We start from the raw sequence: 16578 nt of genomic DNA, 5'->3' as shown, positions 1-16578 counted from the left end.
CTCTCCCTGATTTGGAACTTGTTCCTTATGCAACCATCTTGTGTGCCAAAGGCAATGCTCAATCTGATCAATCAAAACCCGATAAGAAATAAAGGGATAAATTTATTCGATGATTACTGAAGTGAGGTCAATTGCCTCCTTCTAGCTTGTAAGTCAGATTGATTGGTTGCGTTCCTAAGACATGTCTAATGTCTATTCATCATCACCTCCTTTCCTTTATACTAATCGCACCATTTCACATACAATCGGTCAGTTATCTCATGACTATTGATTAGTCCTCTTACTAATCTTTGTCTTCATGATAATAGATCGCTGCCCCTAATCCTCTTCATAACAATTGTTTGTCATTGATTAGACTGCCTTCTTAATCCTCTTCAAGATCGATGTCTGATTATCATAAATCGCTGTCCAATGAATTCTTAATATCATGCCTCTTCATAACCGATATTGATTAGTGGGTGGTTGGCATCCTTGTCTTAATCGATATTGTAATAGTTAGCATTCTTTAATTGATATTATTAAACATTGTACAAAATTGCTGTTGCTTTATCTGAATCATTCACTTATCGATCTCTTAATATGCTGTTATTACCGATGACTAATCCTTTGTCTTCTCCTTAGATCGATCAACAATATCAGTCGCTGTCTTAACTTGATACAAGTTGACATCTCCAATTAATCGATGCTTAAGGGATGTCATTTCCTTCCATGGTAAATGCATTGTCAAGATGATTAAATATACTCAATCCATTTTATCTTTTATCTGGCATAGTTATGGCTCTGCTGATGTTGACTGACTAATCTTCACAAAGGTGATTACAGAATTCATGATGCAATCCTTATATCAGCAATAGTATTTAAGGGATGTTCATGATGTCTTGAAGGTGACACTCGTGTTGTCTCCTTGATGAAAGTGCTAAAGATGGTATTGATCCTTGTAACTACCTCATAAGATTGATTGACTGACTTAACTTATCCATATATCTCATAGTGTTATTAAGGAAAATCATCTTATTCATAAGACTTCACGATTTTCGGATATATTATTACTCTAGATATATATTTGCTATGCACATTTACTTCTAACTCCCTACTAACTAGCTATATGCACTCAAGGCTTGTCACTCCTTGACCACGAGTATTTTCTTGCTATTATTTTGTAATTGCAAAGATGAGGACATCACACAAACATAAAAAAGAAAAATATGGGGGTACTAGATTGTGGTTGTGTCACATTTGTAAAACTAATTTTAGATGGAGCTACACAAGAATGTATTGTCATCTATTGGTATATACAATACAAGGGTTGAAGGTTTGTAAAGAAAAAAAGGAGGATGATAGCAAGGTTGAAAAGTCCTGCAAGTACTTGTGGGGCAAAGAGGTAGGTGAGTAACTTAGGGTCATACTTGGCACCAATATTTGGAAAAATGTGCAGCAATTTTTACAATGAAAAATCAAAAAAATGCACAAGTTCACCCTAAACCATGCCTAAAACTCGTCTTTGATGGTAATTTGCTGATATATTTATTTCGTAGGGCCTTTGATGGCAAGCAGATTTTCGTGGTCATATTCAATGCCCAAACTTTTTTTTAAACTTTTTGATATCAGCTTTTTTCAATTACCACAAAATTACAACATTAATAATATTTTTAAGTTGTCCCGCATGGTTCACAAAATTTTGGATAGCTTATACTTCAATTTTTTTTATATAAAATTTTAAATGCCTCATTATACTTATTCAAGTACCATTACTACTACACACTAAAATTGCGCAATGCAGGATTCTATGGAGTCTTGTTTGATACCTGCAAGTTCCCTTAAATACTCTTTTTCATCCTTTCACTCAAAGTAGTCCAAAATATTCAAAATAAACTCATCAAATCATAAGCACAAGGGTATGTCCCTATGTGCCCAAACCATAGTGCTACCAATCATAAGCAAAACCTTCTATATGCAATGTAGCAAACTGAATGGCATCTTCCTCCTCCATAAGACTGAGACTAAAATGAATTTGCAATTTTTGCAACCAAACCCTAGCAAAAATCTTGTTGCTACCATCAAAGGTGGGGGCATTCAGCTTATGTACTTTTTGTTGCAACATTTTTTTCCATTGTTATTATTGCCATCTAGGATTCTCTAAAAAGACCTCTTAGCCATGATATCTAGGTAACCAGCAAAAGATACTGTATTTTTTAAATCTTCAGATTGAGCTAGGTACTCAAAATCTTTATCAACCCTTCTATGGGGAAGTCTTCAAGCATTTATTCTTCCTATGCCTCTTTTTACAAAAACATAGGTTTCGATGGCATTGGCATGACATTTCCCACAAATCTGTTATTGGCAAATGTACTCTCTTCTCTATTCTTTAAGTTTCATATAGCACGTAGCAATCATCCCATTCGGTCTATAAATGCAACTTGTCTTTGACGCAATCCGATTATGTCTTCATGGAGGAAATCATCTTTTTCTTTAATTGTTAAAATATCCCTTCACTTTTCCCCATTTGCCATATCTCCTTTAATTAGATCTTTAGCCTGCAATTTCCTTTGCTCCCTTCATTGATACCTATTATCTCTTTACTAGGAAGCATCAACAATTTGGTTCACCCTACAAGCTAGCGAGATCAAAGTTTTAATAGCACTAGAATGACCCTTAGATATATACATATGTAAAATACTTTGATCCAGAATACTATTAACATATATGCAAATTAATTGCATTGATCTGAAACATCCACAAAAAATAATAAAATTTGCACACATATACTAGAAGATAATCAATATACTGGGGCAGACTTGTATTAATCACATATGCAGAAAAAAGCTAGAATAGAACAGAAAATACTCAATCTTCAGCATGAATGCAGTTTCTGAATGAAATTGCCTCAAAGACAAAAGAGGTTTAATGCTCTAATTTCCAATTCCAAGGGATTCCGTCCTCAAATCCAACAAGTGAACATAGGTGTTTGACTCTACAAATCAGAGTTTGATCATATGATGACCAAAAGATGCAAACTAATAAAGCAGCCCGCCTTGTGTAAAGGATGAAATCCTAGCATTGGCCCAAAGTTTCTCGACATTTTATCACATTAAAAATTGAGACCATTCAGAGCATCACTAGTCAACCATGGGATAGATGAAACTCTATACTTGAACAATAGAGATTCAAAAAATGCCATGCCAAAAGGTGGGGATTTGGGGCAATACATACACACAAGATGCAATGGTAACAGGGATCAAGGAAGCAGGAAGCCAAGCAAAGGGGTACAGATCATCTTGATGCTCAATGAAAGAAATGCTTGAGTGAAGAAACAGAGGTTAAGAGAATGGGATAACTTGTGCCACGATGTGAGGAAAAAGAGTCTCCAATAATCCACAAATAGTCAAGGAGAGCAAGCAAGGATCAAGGCTCGAGAATACTCAATACCGTGGGTATTGAGGAAATGAGATATCTGATGCAATATGAGGATCTAGCGATGGAAAGGCTTAAAGGCCTACAAACATATGGAAAGTGATCAACAATTAGGGTGCAAGATTACCAAGCACCACATGTCGTGGAAGGAAACTTGAGATCACTTTTGTTAATGCATGGTAGCTTCGGTAAGATAAATGATTGAATGAGAGATAAATGAAGTATCTCATTCAATCATTTATCCTATCGATAAACTATCAGGAAAACTTCAAGCTATTTCATTTGATGATCATTCCTCATTTGTATATATCCAATCTACAATATCGATAATCATATCATAGCATGGTATATCGGTTTGCATTATAACTGTGATCACCGATGATTATCGGGTTAACCATGTATCCCGATTTATATTGGATATCTTCTCAGCAGCAAATAAATAATGATTATTGAATTGTTATCGGGTGGCAAAGTATGCACCGCTTAATATATAACTATTAGTTAGTGATTGGCGTCGGTTAACTTAGACACCGATTGACATCGGTTAATATGCCACGCAAACACCGATTGACATCGGTTAAACATACCACGTGAATACCGGCTGGCATGGAAAGCTAAGTTACGTAGACCCCGATTAGTATCAGGCTGGTGATTAATATAAACACCGATTGATAGTTATATATCAAAGGGTGCGATCAAGCAGTGCCTTGATCGGTCATGTCTTAGGGTGCGATCAAGTAGTGTCTTGATCGGTCATGTCCATAAGACATGACCGATCAAGGCACTGCTTGATCCTCCCCTCTTGCATATATATATCAATCAATATTTGTGAAGAGGATATTGAAATCGATAAATACTCCTCTCACCTGCCATACAAAAGAAGATAGTCAGAGTTATAATATACATAGATAATACATAGATAGAGAGAATACAAATTAGAATACATCTTACATATTGAATTGAAAATTGAACATCATTTACACCTTTGGGTTTTGAGTATCAAGGAGACCTTATGTGGATATCTTCAAGTATGATGTAGGAAAACATGCAAGAGCCTACAATGTAATGGAGAAAAAAGAAACAAGGAATGAAAAGAAGGCATGACAGTGTGAGAAAGTCTAAAATCTCACACATGGTTGGAAAATGACTCAACATCCTCTTACTTAAGATTTGGGACATTACAGTAGTTGGGGACTATGTGAGTTAATGTCTAAAAGGTGGCATCTTTTTTTGGTTTTTTGGTGTCTTTTGGGTATTTTTTGGTGACCTGGACTAGTACTATTAAAATTACTATCATTTGGACTAGATTTTGTTTGATATTTAGATGTTGCAATCATTATTTGCATACTTAGACTCCATAGAAAAAGAATTTTAACTCAAAAACTGTGCAAAATCTCCACAATGGTCAGCAAAACTCATCAAAATAATAAATTCAAAAACACCACGCACCTTAATTTGTTTATTTTCTCCACGTTAAAGTCATTGCACATCAATTTATACTCTTCCCAATTTACGAGTTTCTATTCAAGTTGTTCATTTCAAAAAAAAATGCAAGTAACTATCGAGCACCCAGCAAATATGCAAATTATGGTTTGAATCTTTGCCAATTAACGTAAAGGCTTATGGTTTATGACACTCATCATCATATATGTAATTGATTATTGTATATTCATGGGAGAGGGGCCTAGTAGAACCCTCACAACTTAATCAGTTAAATACACTAGTGGCAAGGTATGATAAAATTTCTACAAGAAACAAATAGTCCTTGTAAGTTTTACAAGATGAAGATAGCACTCCTAGGTTTAAACTTTAAACTTTCTTCTAGATATATCCGTTGAGAAAAGGATTCTCAAGAAATGGCAATAAGTGATATAGGGGAGAATGGAACTATAGCCGAGAGGTGGACTTTTGTTGAGATTACTCATTACAAAACTCAAGTGGATCATGTGAGGCCAGCGATTGCTCAATGGTGTAGGTGGTGCCTGCTAGTTTTGTTCCCAAGTCTCCCTCATTTTTTGTTCTTGTTCTTTGCTAAGTGACATTGTGAGGACCTTCAAGCATTTGAGGGAAACTCCCTATACATAATCCAATAAACGATCTCACCAGTATGATTATGTGCGATTGATGTGGAGCCTCGAATTTATTCTGAAGTTGTTACATAAAAAAATTTCATCAAGGAGTGTCACTGATTTACCCATCCAATCAAACATATACGATTTGAATTATATAATGGTGGAAATCAGCAAAGATTCATCCATATAATTCAGCTGATAGATTCAGGAATATCCAGGATATGCTAGTTACAATGAAATATATTAAGATTCTAAAGTGAAGCATCTGCCTCTATACATACCATACGATGCCCTGATCGTGCACTAGGAGAACCCTTCAACTGCAACTGCTCCCACTGATTTGTATTAAGATCAAGACACCAAAAATCCTGAAAACAAAATGAAAATATATGGGTAAGTTAACCAATTACTCCCAAATCCTAAAGTTGTCTTTAATTGCCCAAAACAAACATAGGGTATATTGAGATCAATTATAGAATTTGATAAAATTTGCTAATCAACCATTTCAAAAGCGATTTCTGTTCAATAATTTGGAAATTGACCTGTAAATCAGTAATTATGCGATATCAACTCCAATGTTTTCTTATGCAATAGATGAATTAAAATAGAAAAGTAATATCAAAGATATGATTTGTTCATATCTAATCTTGCATAGCCTGTATACTTCATAACATAAAAATTGGAGTTAGGTATCACTTTGATGACTAGCTTCTAGAATAATAAATGGGCAATTAAGTGGAAAAATGTGGTGTCTACTGATAAGAGTTGATGAAACTTGTATTGCAACAAAAAAATAAGGCAGTGTTGAATGAATAAAATGATGTCCATAGAAATGCAAACCATGGTGACCTTGCTTTTTTCAAAACAGCAGCTTCCATACCACCACTGTCAACTAAAAAATTCAATGGCTTGGACCGCATAACATGGAAGTAAAGACAAGAACCAGTCAATACAATTCGAATGATTATAATGACAGGGATAACCAAAATGTCAATCATGTGTTGCAATGTATGCCGATGCACACTCACAAACTCCACGAAATACTTTTTCGGGAAATTGTTTCAACATGGAGTCTCAAGCTTCTAAACCATACCATGTTAGCAAGACTGGGAGGAGACTCCAAAATAATTCCCAATCACCTCAAACTAAATGAAGATTGCAGCACTTGATCTAGCAAGCACCAAAAAAACAGGAGAAATATATGACCAGCAACAATCTCATACATTGCAAGACAAAATGACACAAAAACAGATCCATGTAAACATAGCATATAATCTACCACTCAGAGGAGTAAATGTGGGCAGTTTGAAGCATTCAATGACAAGCCTCATAAAAAGAACCCGAGGATTAAAAAGGAACAAAGCACTAACTTGGACGGATGAAAAATTCAATAAAAACTCAATAATTGCAAAATCCAGAGAGATATGAACTGTGCTAAGCGTCTTCTTAGCAATAAATTCACAAAAAAAGCTAACATGCCATCAAAGATAATAGCTGAAAATATTTACTCCAAATAGATTTGAAAGTTTAAAAATTCACCTGATCAACACACTAAACAGGACAAACAGTTCTATATACATATCATTAGAGAACTGAGCAGGACAGGATGATCTGCGCAGTTCAAGTGCTGCAGTGGCAATGAATAACACAATTCAATAGTTGTTTAGTTGTTTTCTGAACAATTGTAGTCGGGCTGGCTCAAAATGATTCTGACATATTCCACGATCCTCAACCAACCTATCTATATTCCTCTTTCCCTCTATACAATACCAAAAACTGTAGGACGCACCAACTTCCAAATTACAGTTCCACCTTCAATATGTGTTGCTTCTTCAATGGATGATGGACAACTCGAATTGCTATCTCAAAAATCTCTTAAAATATAATATACTCTGCCTTCAACTCTTCTCACAAGTCTGATTACAATAATGTATAATCTTCTTTCACAAGACAATCATAAATATCTCATTGTCTGCATGTATCCTTTATACATGTATACATGTGCTGCATATATTCTTCAATATGAATCTGAAACACACTTCATATTTTTGCCCCCTTTTCTTCCTTTATATAAGAAATAAATCATTACAAGCTTCTTACAACTCTGCTTACAAGTCTTCAAATAATCTTCATAATCTCCTCACAATTCTGCAAATAACGTTGTTAATGTTTATTCATCGTTGGCTGGTGTATATGATCAGATATGTATTTTTTCATTCAACACACTCTACACACTTGCACTCATTTCACACATCAAACTATGATTTGAATCTCCCCTTTTATATCTTCTTCATTTGTCTGAAAGGAGTGTGACTCTTTCTAAGAGACATACCCTTTGGTATATGAAGTGCCTTCTCCAATCATGGCAACCTTCTAAAATGAAGCAGCCTTTATACAACTTATCAACTTTGGTAATTAGACAAAGTCGATCTTCCTCACAAACAACGATTATGTTTTATTGTCTAATAAAACACTAAAGTTGCACCATTCTGATGGAATCGCATGATTTCATCAAGTATCATTCACGCCATTTGATTACTAACTTTTATTACTTGCTGCATTTAGTTATGTATGTGCAAATCGCTCCATTTGCTGTTAGCAAATCACACCTCTTCAATAATGAATTGTTTGCCTATTAACAAATTGAAGTCGATGTCCATTCTATTAGCTTACTGAGTGGTGTAGTTTGCTGCAATACATAGTCACTGTCTTTGGTCAAACAAACCTGATCCTTAATAAAGTCGCTGAATTTAACTTGTGTAATCACTGCTCTTTATCTGATAAATATGATGAAGTCGGCCACCATATTAATTGTTGTTTGTCCTCAACAAATCGCTGATCTTAATATTATAAAGTTGGTCTTCGTATTAATCACTATTTCTTATGATTTCGCTACTTACAGATTAATCCATTTGTTAGGACCTGCTTTATTCATCAATCTGCCACCTTTGGTTATCAATCGTCTTGCACATAATAAATGAGTTTGTTTGCTGACTTTGACTTCTTTCTTAATAAGGAATCGCTGCTCCATTAATCATCGGCTGTCTCTCAAACTTGGGCGATCTTAGTTGCTGCATCTTTGGCCTTCTTTATCACTGCCTTTCATCAAGATTATGGTCGCTACTCCTTTGAGGTAATCACTTCAGTCTTAATCTGAAGTTGCAACTTTTTTATGATCACAGCCTTAGTTGCTGATAGTGATATCTGCTTTTCATAACAAACCGTTGCATGCTAATGCATATATCTTTTTATTGAAACAGACTTAATAAACCTCATATTGTTTTCAATGGATCGCTGCTTCTAATACTCTTAATTGCTGCTCATAGTCGGACTTACTTAACCTTCATTACTTATTGCTGTGTAAGTGTAATCACTGCCACTTATTTAATCGATGCATAAACTTATTACTGCATTTAACCAATCATTTCTTTTGACTATTAACATCTCCATTTGATCGGTCATTCTTTAATTCATTTTTATCTAAATCACTGCCTTTTATAACATAAGTGCTGGCTTTAATATTGATTGCTTTTATTTCTTGGATCACTGTTTAATATTCATTCAACTTGGTTGCTTTTATCTTTAATTGTATGTCTTTGGAACATATCAAAAGGATGGTTTGCTTTAATGTCCCCTCTTTGAAATATAATTTAATAATAAATAATAATAATAAAATTGAAATACAAAAGAATAAACATAAAAATTAAATTGAATTAAATATCAATACACTTATTTAATACTGATTAATCATCCATTTATTTCTATCAGCAATCAATTATTGAATAATGAATAACCATTTATTAACCATTTATCTCTATAATAATAAATTATTAAATACCATTTATCTCTATAATAATAAATTATCTTATAAAATATTGATTGGCAAACAATATTAATTACTATTAAATATACACCTAGTGACAGACCAAATCTGACACGTCAGATTTGTCTGCCTTTGCATAAATGTATAAAAGAAACCATAATTAATACATACGTTAATACAAACCAACAAAGTATTTAGTTAGGGAGTCGCTACATTTGCAAAGGGGGTGTCCGTTGGAAAGAGACACAACTTTCCAACGAACCATGAGATATATAAGCAAAGCGCTTTGAGCATTATCGGGGATATAGGGAAGAAAAAGAGACTGTCACAGAAGACAGTATTGGGCCCCACACTTCCACTTCAACATATGCTGCCAAAATAGGAACTGGCATATCCACGGGAGGAAGAAAAAGACACGAGACTTTGCCACAAGAATATCAGGAAAGTCGGTATCGAATGTACTGGCCTATCACGCCACAGCCAGGTAATGGGTTTCTCTGTCATACGGTTCCAGTCAGCTACCTTTGTGTATGTTAGAGGGCTCGATTGCCATTTGGACATGAAAATATATATATTAAGGTTAAAACAGACTTTGTTTGGTTCTGAGGGATATTCATATAATCAGAATACTACGGTCTTAACTGTTTTCAATACAATATACTGTTAATTATTCTGCACTAAAATATTCACAAAAGCTGATCACTTATATAATGTTTAATTATACTGTGCTGGAAACTATTTATGAATTCTGAGAACGATTGTATTTACTGTGTGGTACTATGTAAATAAATGCTGTTAAATATTAATAGTTAGAGTCATGTTTCGTCTCTATCTTGGGGGAGCATTGGAGATGGTCATCAGTGGCAACGGGGGGCTGTCATGGGTCAGAAACCCATGAAGCCAAGGAGCCAGTCACTATCTCCCTGCCAGTCTTCCCAAGACAGAGAGGTTGTCGAGAGTCTGAAGGTATTAAGGTTTTAGAGAGGAAGTATAAGGGGAGACTACCCATCTAGCAAGGGGGTTAGAAGCAACCAGCCCTTGGATTTGGTAGGCAAGCAGCCCTTTGCTTTCCCTTTCGTCCATGATACCTTCTTCTGTCTGCGTGTTAGTTTTATTAAATTAGGCTAACCCTTAATATGTATATGCTGTAGGAATTGTGTGTGTCATTCTTGTGATTGCAGGGTTATCCATAATCGGGTTATCGCTACTGGTTAAGGTATGATCTCACTTGTGTAAATCATGCATGATAAATAATTAATGTGGTCAATGATTAATATGTGGTTATATTCTTAGATGTAATTAGAATGTTCCCCTTAAAGTAGAACTGGTAGACACTATAACCATATTGAATAGGATTATTATTGGGTATAAGGCATAGTACTAGTAGGGGACATTACATCTGCAGGGTTATCTCATGGCATCAATGACAATCTTAGCATTACCTCTTATATCAATGACAACATTGTCTTCACTCCTTTGACATCAATGACAACATTTTCAAAATGAACAAACGTCAAAATATACTCAAAGACAGGGAGATTAAGCTTTGGAACCTAAACAACAACAACCTACACATCTTGGAAAACGCATACAGCAAAAAAAATTGAGCATGAGAATAGTAACAGTTTTCCAATAGACGTATTTTCAAGAAACCAATGATGTCATCAATTTTTCACATTTTTAAAAGGCAGTTAACTTTTCAATAGGACTTGATGACAACACATCTTCAATTTTTCATTCAGAGAAGTTTTATATATAATAGGAATATTCTAGGATAGCAACAACTATTTAAATGCAAAAGTCAAGCCCTTGATGTTAAAGTTCAAGAAAGTGTGAAAGGCGTTGTTGTTATGTCAAGGCAATTCCAATAGGTGATAAAAAATATCAATTACTAAATGTTGACTGTTATTCAAGATATTTGTTAAACGAAAGGAATTATGGGACTTCTCATGGTAGAATATCTTAATTCATTAGTGTAAAGTGCAAAAGAAGAAATACCTTGTAATGATGGAACCTTTCTTGATTTGGTGAAGTAAACTCCCCACCTACAAAGAAATCAGTTATGCTAATAATTTACACAACTACAGAAAAACAACATTAAAACGTGACAATCAATAATTATAATGGCCTTTCTATAGACTTGTATTTGAAGTAACTTTCATTATCATTAATTATTACCAAATATAAACAACGAATTTTTCCATGCAACTGCCTGATGAGCACTCCGAGGAGGTGGACCGTTGGGACTGGAAATTAGCTTCCATTCCTTTTTTTCAGTATTGTACCGAAAAAGATCACCATATACAAAAGTCTGCCAAAAACCAAAACAAAAGTATTGGTACATGATTTTCCTCTCAAATAAGTTCCAATGGATAGATACCAATACAAACTAGTCCAACCTTGTGTTTGGGTATAGTACCTTATCTCCATTGTAATATTCACCCCCATAAATGATCAGCTCGGTATCCTTTAAAGGATTTACAGTTACCTGCATTTCATACAGTAGTAACTACTCACTTGCATGTTCAAGATATATAACAGAACAAATTGACAAAAATATATAACAATGCAGTCTAATCCAAATGACTAGTTCAAATGTCTACATACTAAAATCTTAGATGAAGATTAAACTATAACTTTCTCTGTTTTTAACTTTTTCCTTTTTTCTAAATTTGCTTGCATTTTCTTAATACTAAAGAAGAATTGAGAAGACACAAATACCACACACGGATCAATCACGACAAGGTGAGAATTTTTTAGTGAGAGGGATGTGGTTAAGACACAATGCAATACTCTTTTACTTTTGGAACTTTTTAAACATGGAGTTGACTCGAATTCTACAACATAAAGATGACCAAATAAGTTTTGGCCAACGGACTTTGCTAACAATTTTATTACAAAGACTTGAACATAATTGTCAATCAATGACACAAAGATCACATGCAGTAGATAAGCTATAGTGAAGGATTATGATCTAGTTTTTTGGCTGAACCATTACCATTGACGTGATGCAAATTAAATGACCAAGATCACACTTGCATAGACTCTAGTTTACTTAACTCTAAGACTGAGTACTGAAATAAATGCAATTGAATTTGGCAAATAGGAATTACATAGAGAAAATAAAAAAACATAACACAATCTTCAGCTTCTAAAGTTTTTAAAAGTGTCAAACATATTGGTTCAATATGTACTTTATGTTGACTTTTGAGAAAATGGAATATATGATTAGCATATGAGAACCACAAAAAAAACATATGCAATAATAGGCTTTCACCCACTACAAACATCCTTAAGTGTATAATTACTCCATTGCATGAGCAGAATAATATCAATGTATTGCAGATCCATCAGTTATCAAGAGCAAAATAACAAAATGCATATGCAAATTGGAGTAGAATGAAGAAGTTCCAAACAATATATGCAAATGAGAGCAGAACACTTAATATTTGTTGAACAACTTTGAGGTAGAATAGAATTCCTGCTTCGGCACCACCATAACTAGATACATCCAATGGGATATACAAGTGACATGTCCCCATCTTCAAACATATTGTACCCTCAATGCCAGCTGTGAGTATTGAATGAATCCTCCATCTTGCCTAGTAGCAGTCTTTAATCTCACTAAGTTCTTCCCAAGCCTGCTAAACCCCACAAGTTGATCACACCTTCTTGCAGGACTCTCTAGGCTTAAAAGATATCTTCCTAGAAAAAAATTGGTCAACTCACTCCCAATAACACCATCATTACTAGAGTACAGTCAAGAGAAGAGCATTTACAAGACCTTAGAGCTAAGTGTTAACATTTTAATTTGTCTTGTGCAAGACAAAACAAAATAAAATAGTGCGAGTATAAACCACTCTTCAAATTATGAGGGGATGCTCCCTCAAATCTAAAATAAACCCAAACACTAAGCTAAACCAGCCCTAGAAACCAAACTATAGACAAGACATACAAATACCAATGCTATATAATTTCTAATCAGAGGTTTTCTAAATGAAATGACTGCTTGCCTATGTTTTTGCCTTAGATACAAGCACCGAATCAATACAAACAATGTCTTTCAAGCAATATTTTATAGATTTTATGGATGAAGCAGATAATCTAAACAACATCAACACCTTTCTACTGCCCAAAAAAATGAGACCAACATTTCAGTGCACATAATAGTTGAAAATAACAACACATAGGTGACACTTGATCCAAGAATTAAATAGTCAAGTTGTATACAAAGCTACAACCTAGGTAGACAAACAACCAAAATACAGATCTTGATGGTAAAATCCACTTTCAATTCAATTAATGGATATCCAAACACATATTCCACAATAATTTCAAAAGCATAAGTGTAGCATTCATCATCGTTTATCTCTTGTGCTCAAAGCACTTATTTATAAGTTTACAAAGAATGTCCTCTTTTTGGGATTTCAGAATAATAATTATTTATCCCAGAAAGATATATTTTAAAGCAAACTTCTAAAAGCTACAGAAAAGTAAGAAAGAAAGATAATTTAAAGCAAAAGTATTCTAAACAATCAATAATACAAAGCAGCTCAAAAAAAGGCTATCTGACAGAAACAAAAAACTAGAAAAAATAGACATTGCTCAAAATTGCAATTTTGCATGTAACCAGCCTCTAATTCTGAAGCATTTCTTTGCTCTAAAACTTAATGGAACCTCTATAGAACTGAAGTGGACCATAAGACCTCAGCAATCCAAACTTGATAACTTGAATCTGATTTCCTATCTGAAAGCAAAGAAAATTTAGAGTCATAAACTCTAGGTTCTTCCCAAATGATAATATTTTCAACACCTGCACTTCTTTTGTCTTCACCAAACACCTAGAACAGACTTGTTTAAACCCTTAAGCAGCACATACTAGCTTTTCTCCCTTACTTCTTGTTTTAAAACAGATCAGCACACTAAAAACAAGCACAATTTCCTTGAATTGGCCATCTTAAAACATGAATCATGTAATTTACATGTATTCAACAACATGAAACATTCAATCATACGATTTGCATTATTTGCTGTCATCTCAATGCCTACAGTGCAATCACTCTCTTTTATTGACTAAACTACCTCGTTATCACAATTACATTACTTCCACTTTGAAACTCTTTCTCACATGATCTCAAACTCTATCACAATTCAAACTTGTATCTCACAATTTGCATTCATTTTGATGTTATTTAAATCTGGTCACACAATTTTGATCAATATGCTAATATTAAAACACCTATCACACAATTTGCATGTGTTTTGTCAGCATTAAACTCTATTGCATACAACTACATGTCTTTTGGCATTTGGATCTTCCAAACTGCATGATTTGGAGGTCTTTGTCATCCTAAACTCCTTTTTCATACAACTTGCAGGTCCATCACCGATTTGAAAACCACTATAGCATGGTTTGCTGAGTTTTAATACCATATTTGGCATGACAAAACACCATAATGACAAGCAGTCTCCTTTTCAAAGTAGTTAGATGTAATGTCCCACCCTGGTGTGGGGCACTATGAACTGCCATTGAATTTTGTCTGGAACTGATGTACTGATTTTGTGTGATTGTAGGATGTGTTTTGAGAGTTTTTTCAAAGCAAATGCATAAACCATTATACAATAAACATATAACACTTCTTTGTCAACAATAAGAATGATAACCCAACTTCAAATGAACTTTATTTACTACTAATATGAGTCTGATTCCAAAATAGTTTAAGTCTGATATGAAAATCAGACTGCAATAGGCAATGGTAAACCTTATCAAATTAATGATTTGAATTTTGAACATACAACATATAAAAGACATACCCTTTTAGTAGCTCCTTGGTTCAGGTATAAATTATGATCACAAAATAACATATAGCAGCTGTTACAATGACTTTAATGGCTGCTTCCCTGGGACTGATTGTCTGATATGAGAAATGGATGCAACAGCACAATATCCTCTAGAAAAATTCCTTTGAAACTTAATGAAGGAAGGCTCCAAATAGCTGTCTTGTAGGTCTGATTTCACCAAGCTAGCAGCCACATAGGATACTCAAAAATACTAAGTTGGCAGCCACTTAGGTCACTCCGGAAATTACTCACAGCTCTTTCCAAACTGCCCTTTTCAACTCAAAAAACCTCTTAACCAGGTAGTCTGATCTAGGTGCTCAAGAAGTGCAAAAGAGTTGTCAAAAACTAGGCAAGTGAGCCTAGAAATCTCCACTTTTCTATAGAGCTGATACTACCCAGCTGAAACTGATTTTGTTGCTAATGGTGATCCTGCAACCCTCTGAAACTACTTAGAATTTGCTCCACACACTGGTAATGAAGAAACTCATATAAACTATACTGAACAACTGTAGAAGTGTCTTTTTCAAGCTCCAAACATGCCAAAGAAGGGGTCATCCTAGCAAGGAGGCACCTCAATCAGCCATAACTAGCAAATACTTCTTCAAAACTGATTTTCTTTGTTGCACCGATGAAAACCCTGAAGTAGAATCTAACCCTGAGATGATCTTCCACAACTGCAGGTGTGATGACTTGTGAAGGGTTTCATCCACACAAGCTGCTCCAAACCCTAGGGTTCAGCCAAGCTCCTCTCAGGAGGCAAGAGTGAAATAATAACCAACATAACATAACCTTGGAAAATGACTTCAAGTTGCCTTTATAACCCTCCTTCTATTCCTACGCCATAATTAGGGTTTTCTCCTTTTGCCAACACCTCTTTAGGATTTCTCAATTAAATCTGTTTTGCTTCTATTTTTTATTATTTCCAACTTACTTGGACTGGCCCCCAAGTTGAGTGACTTTTCTTTTCATTTTTTAATTATAAAGTCACTTTATATTTCATTACCCTAAACTAAAGTTACTTTATCATTTGAAACTTAATAATAAAGGTAAAACTTGTAAATGTTATTCAAATTTTCTATTCAAGATGCAAGTTATAATCAAGGTTTATTTTTCTTTCAAATATATGTTATTTCTTAATATAATAAATCTGATTATTGTCTGGTATGTTGCAGATGAGAAGGAGCATTTATGAATTTCGATGTTCTTCTCATAATCACCGATTGATATATATATGCCAATAAGGAGGATCAAGCAATACCTTGACCGGTCACGTCTATTAGACATACTCCCTCTTAGCTAGGGATGTGTTGTGACGTTTTCACACATCGCCCCATTGCAAATGGGGACCCTTGCTTTTTTTGCTTTTTAGGGTTTGTTCTTTAGGTTTTTTAGGGTTTTGTTAGTTGGCCTTTGCATTTTGAGTGCTGTCGG

At 34.5% G+C, this 16578-nt stretch overlaps 1 protein-coding gene across 2 annotated transcripts in view; it reads right to left on the bottom strand.

Moving 5' to 3' along the window:
- Positions 1-16578, bottom strand: part of LOC131070450 (uncharacterized) — a 250978-nt gene that overhangs the window by 191929 nt on the left and 42471 nt on the right. For both annotated transcript variants that reach the window (XM_058006004.2, XM_058006003.2), the window contains exons 3-6: positions 11726-11794; positions 11485-11617; positions 11305-11351; positions 5765-5851 (exon numbers count right to left, since the gene is read on the bottom strand). In XM_058006004.2, coding sequence (XP_057861987.2) covers positions 5765-5851; positions 11305-11351; positions 11485-11617; positions 11726-11794 — 336 coding nt within the window. The remainder of the gene's footprint in view (positions 1-5764; positions 5852-11304; positions 11352-11484; positions 11618-11725; positions 11795-16578) is intronic.

This window comes from Cryptomeria japonica, chromosome 3 (assembly GCF_030272615.1).
Source record: "Cryptomeria japonica chromosome 3, Sugi_1.0, whole genome shotgun sequence".
In the NCBI taxonomy this organism is placed as follows: Eukaryota; Viridiplantae; Streptophyta; class Pinopsida; order Cupressales; family Cupressaceae; genus Cryptomeria; species Cryptomeria japonica.
This window is presented reverse-complemented; position numbering and strand designations above follow the sequence as displayed.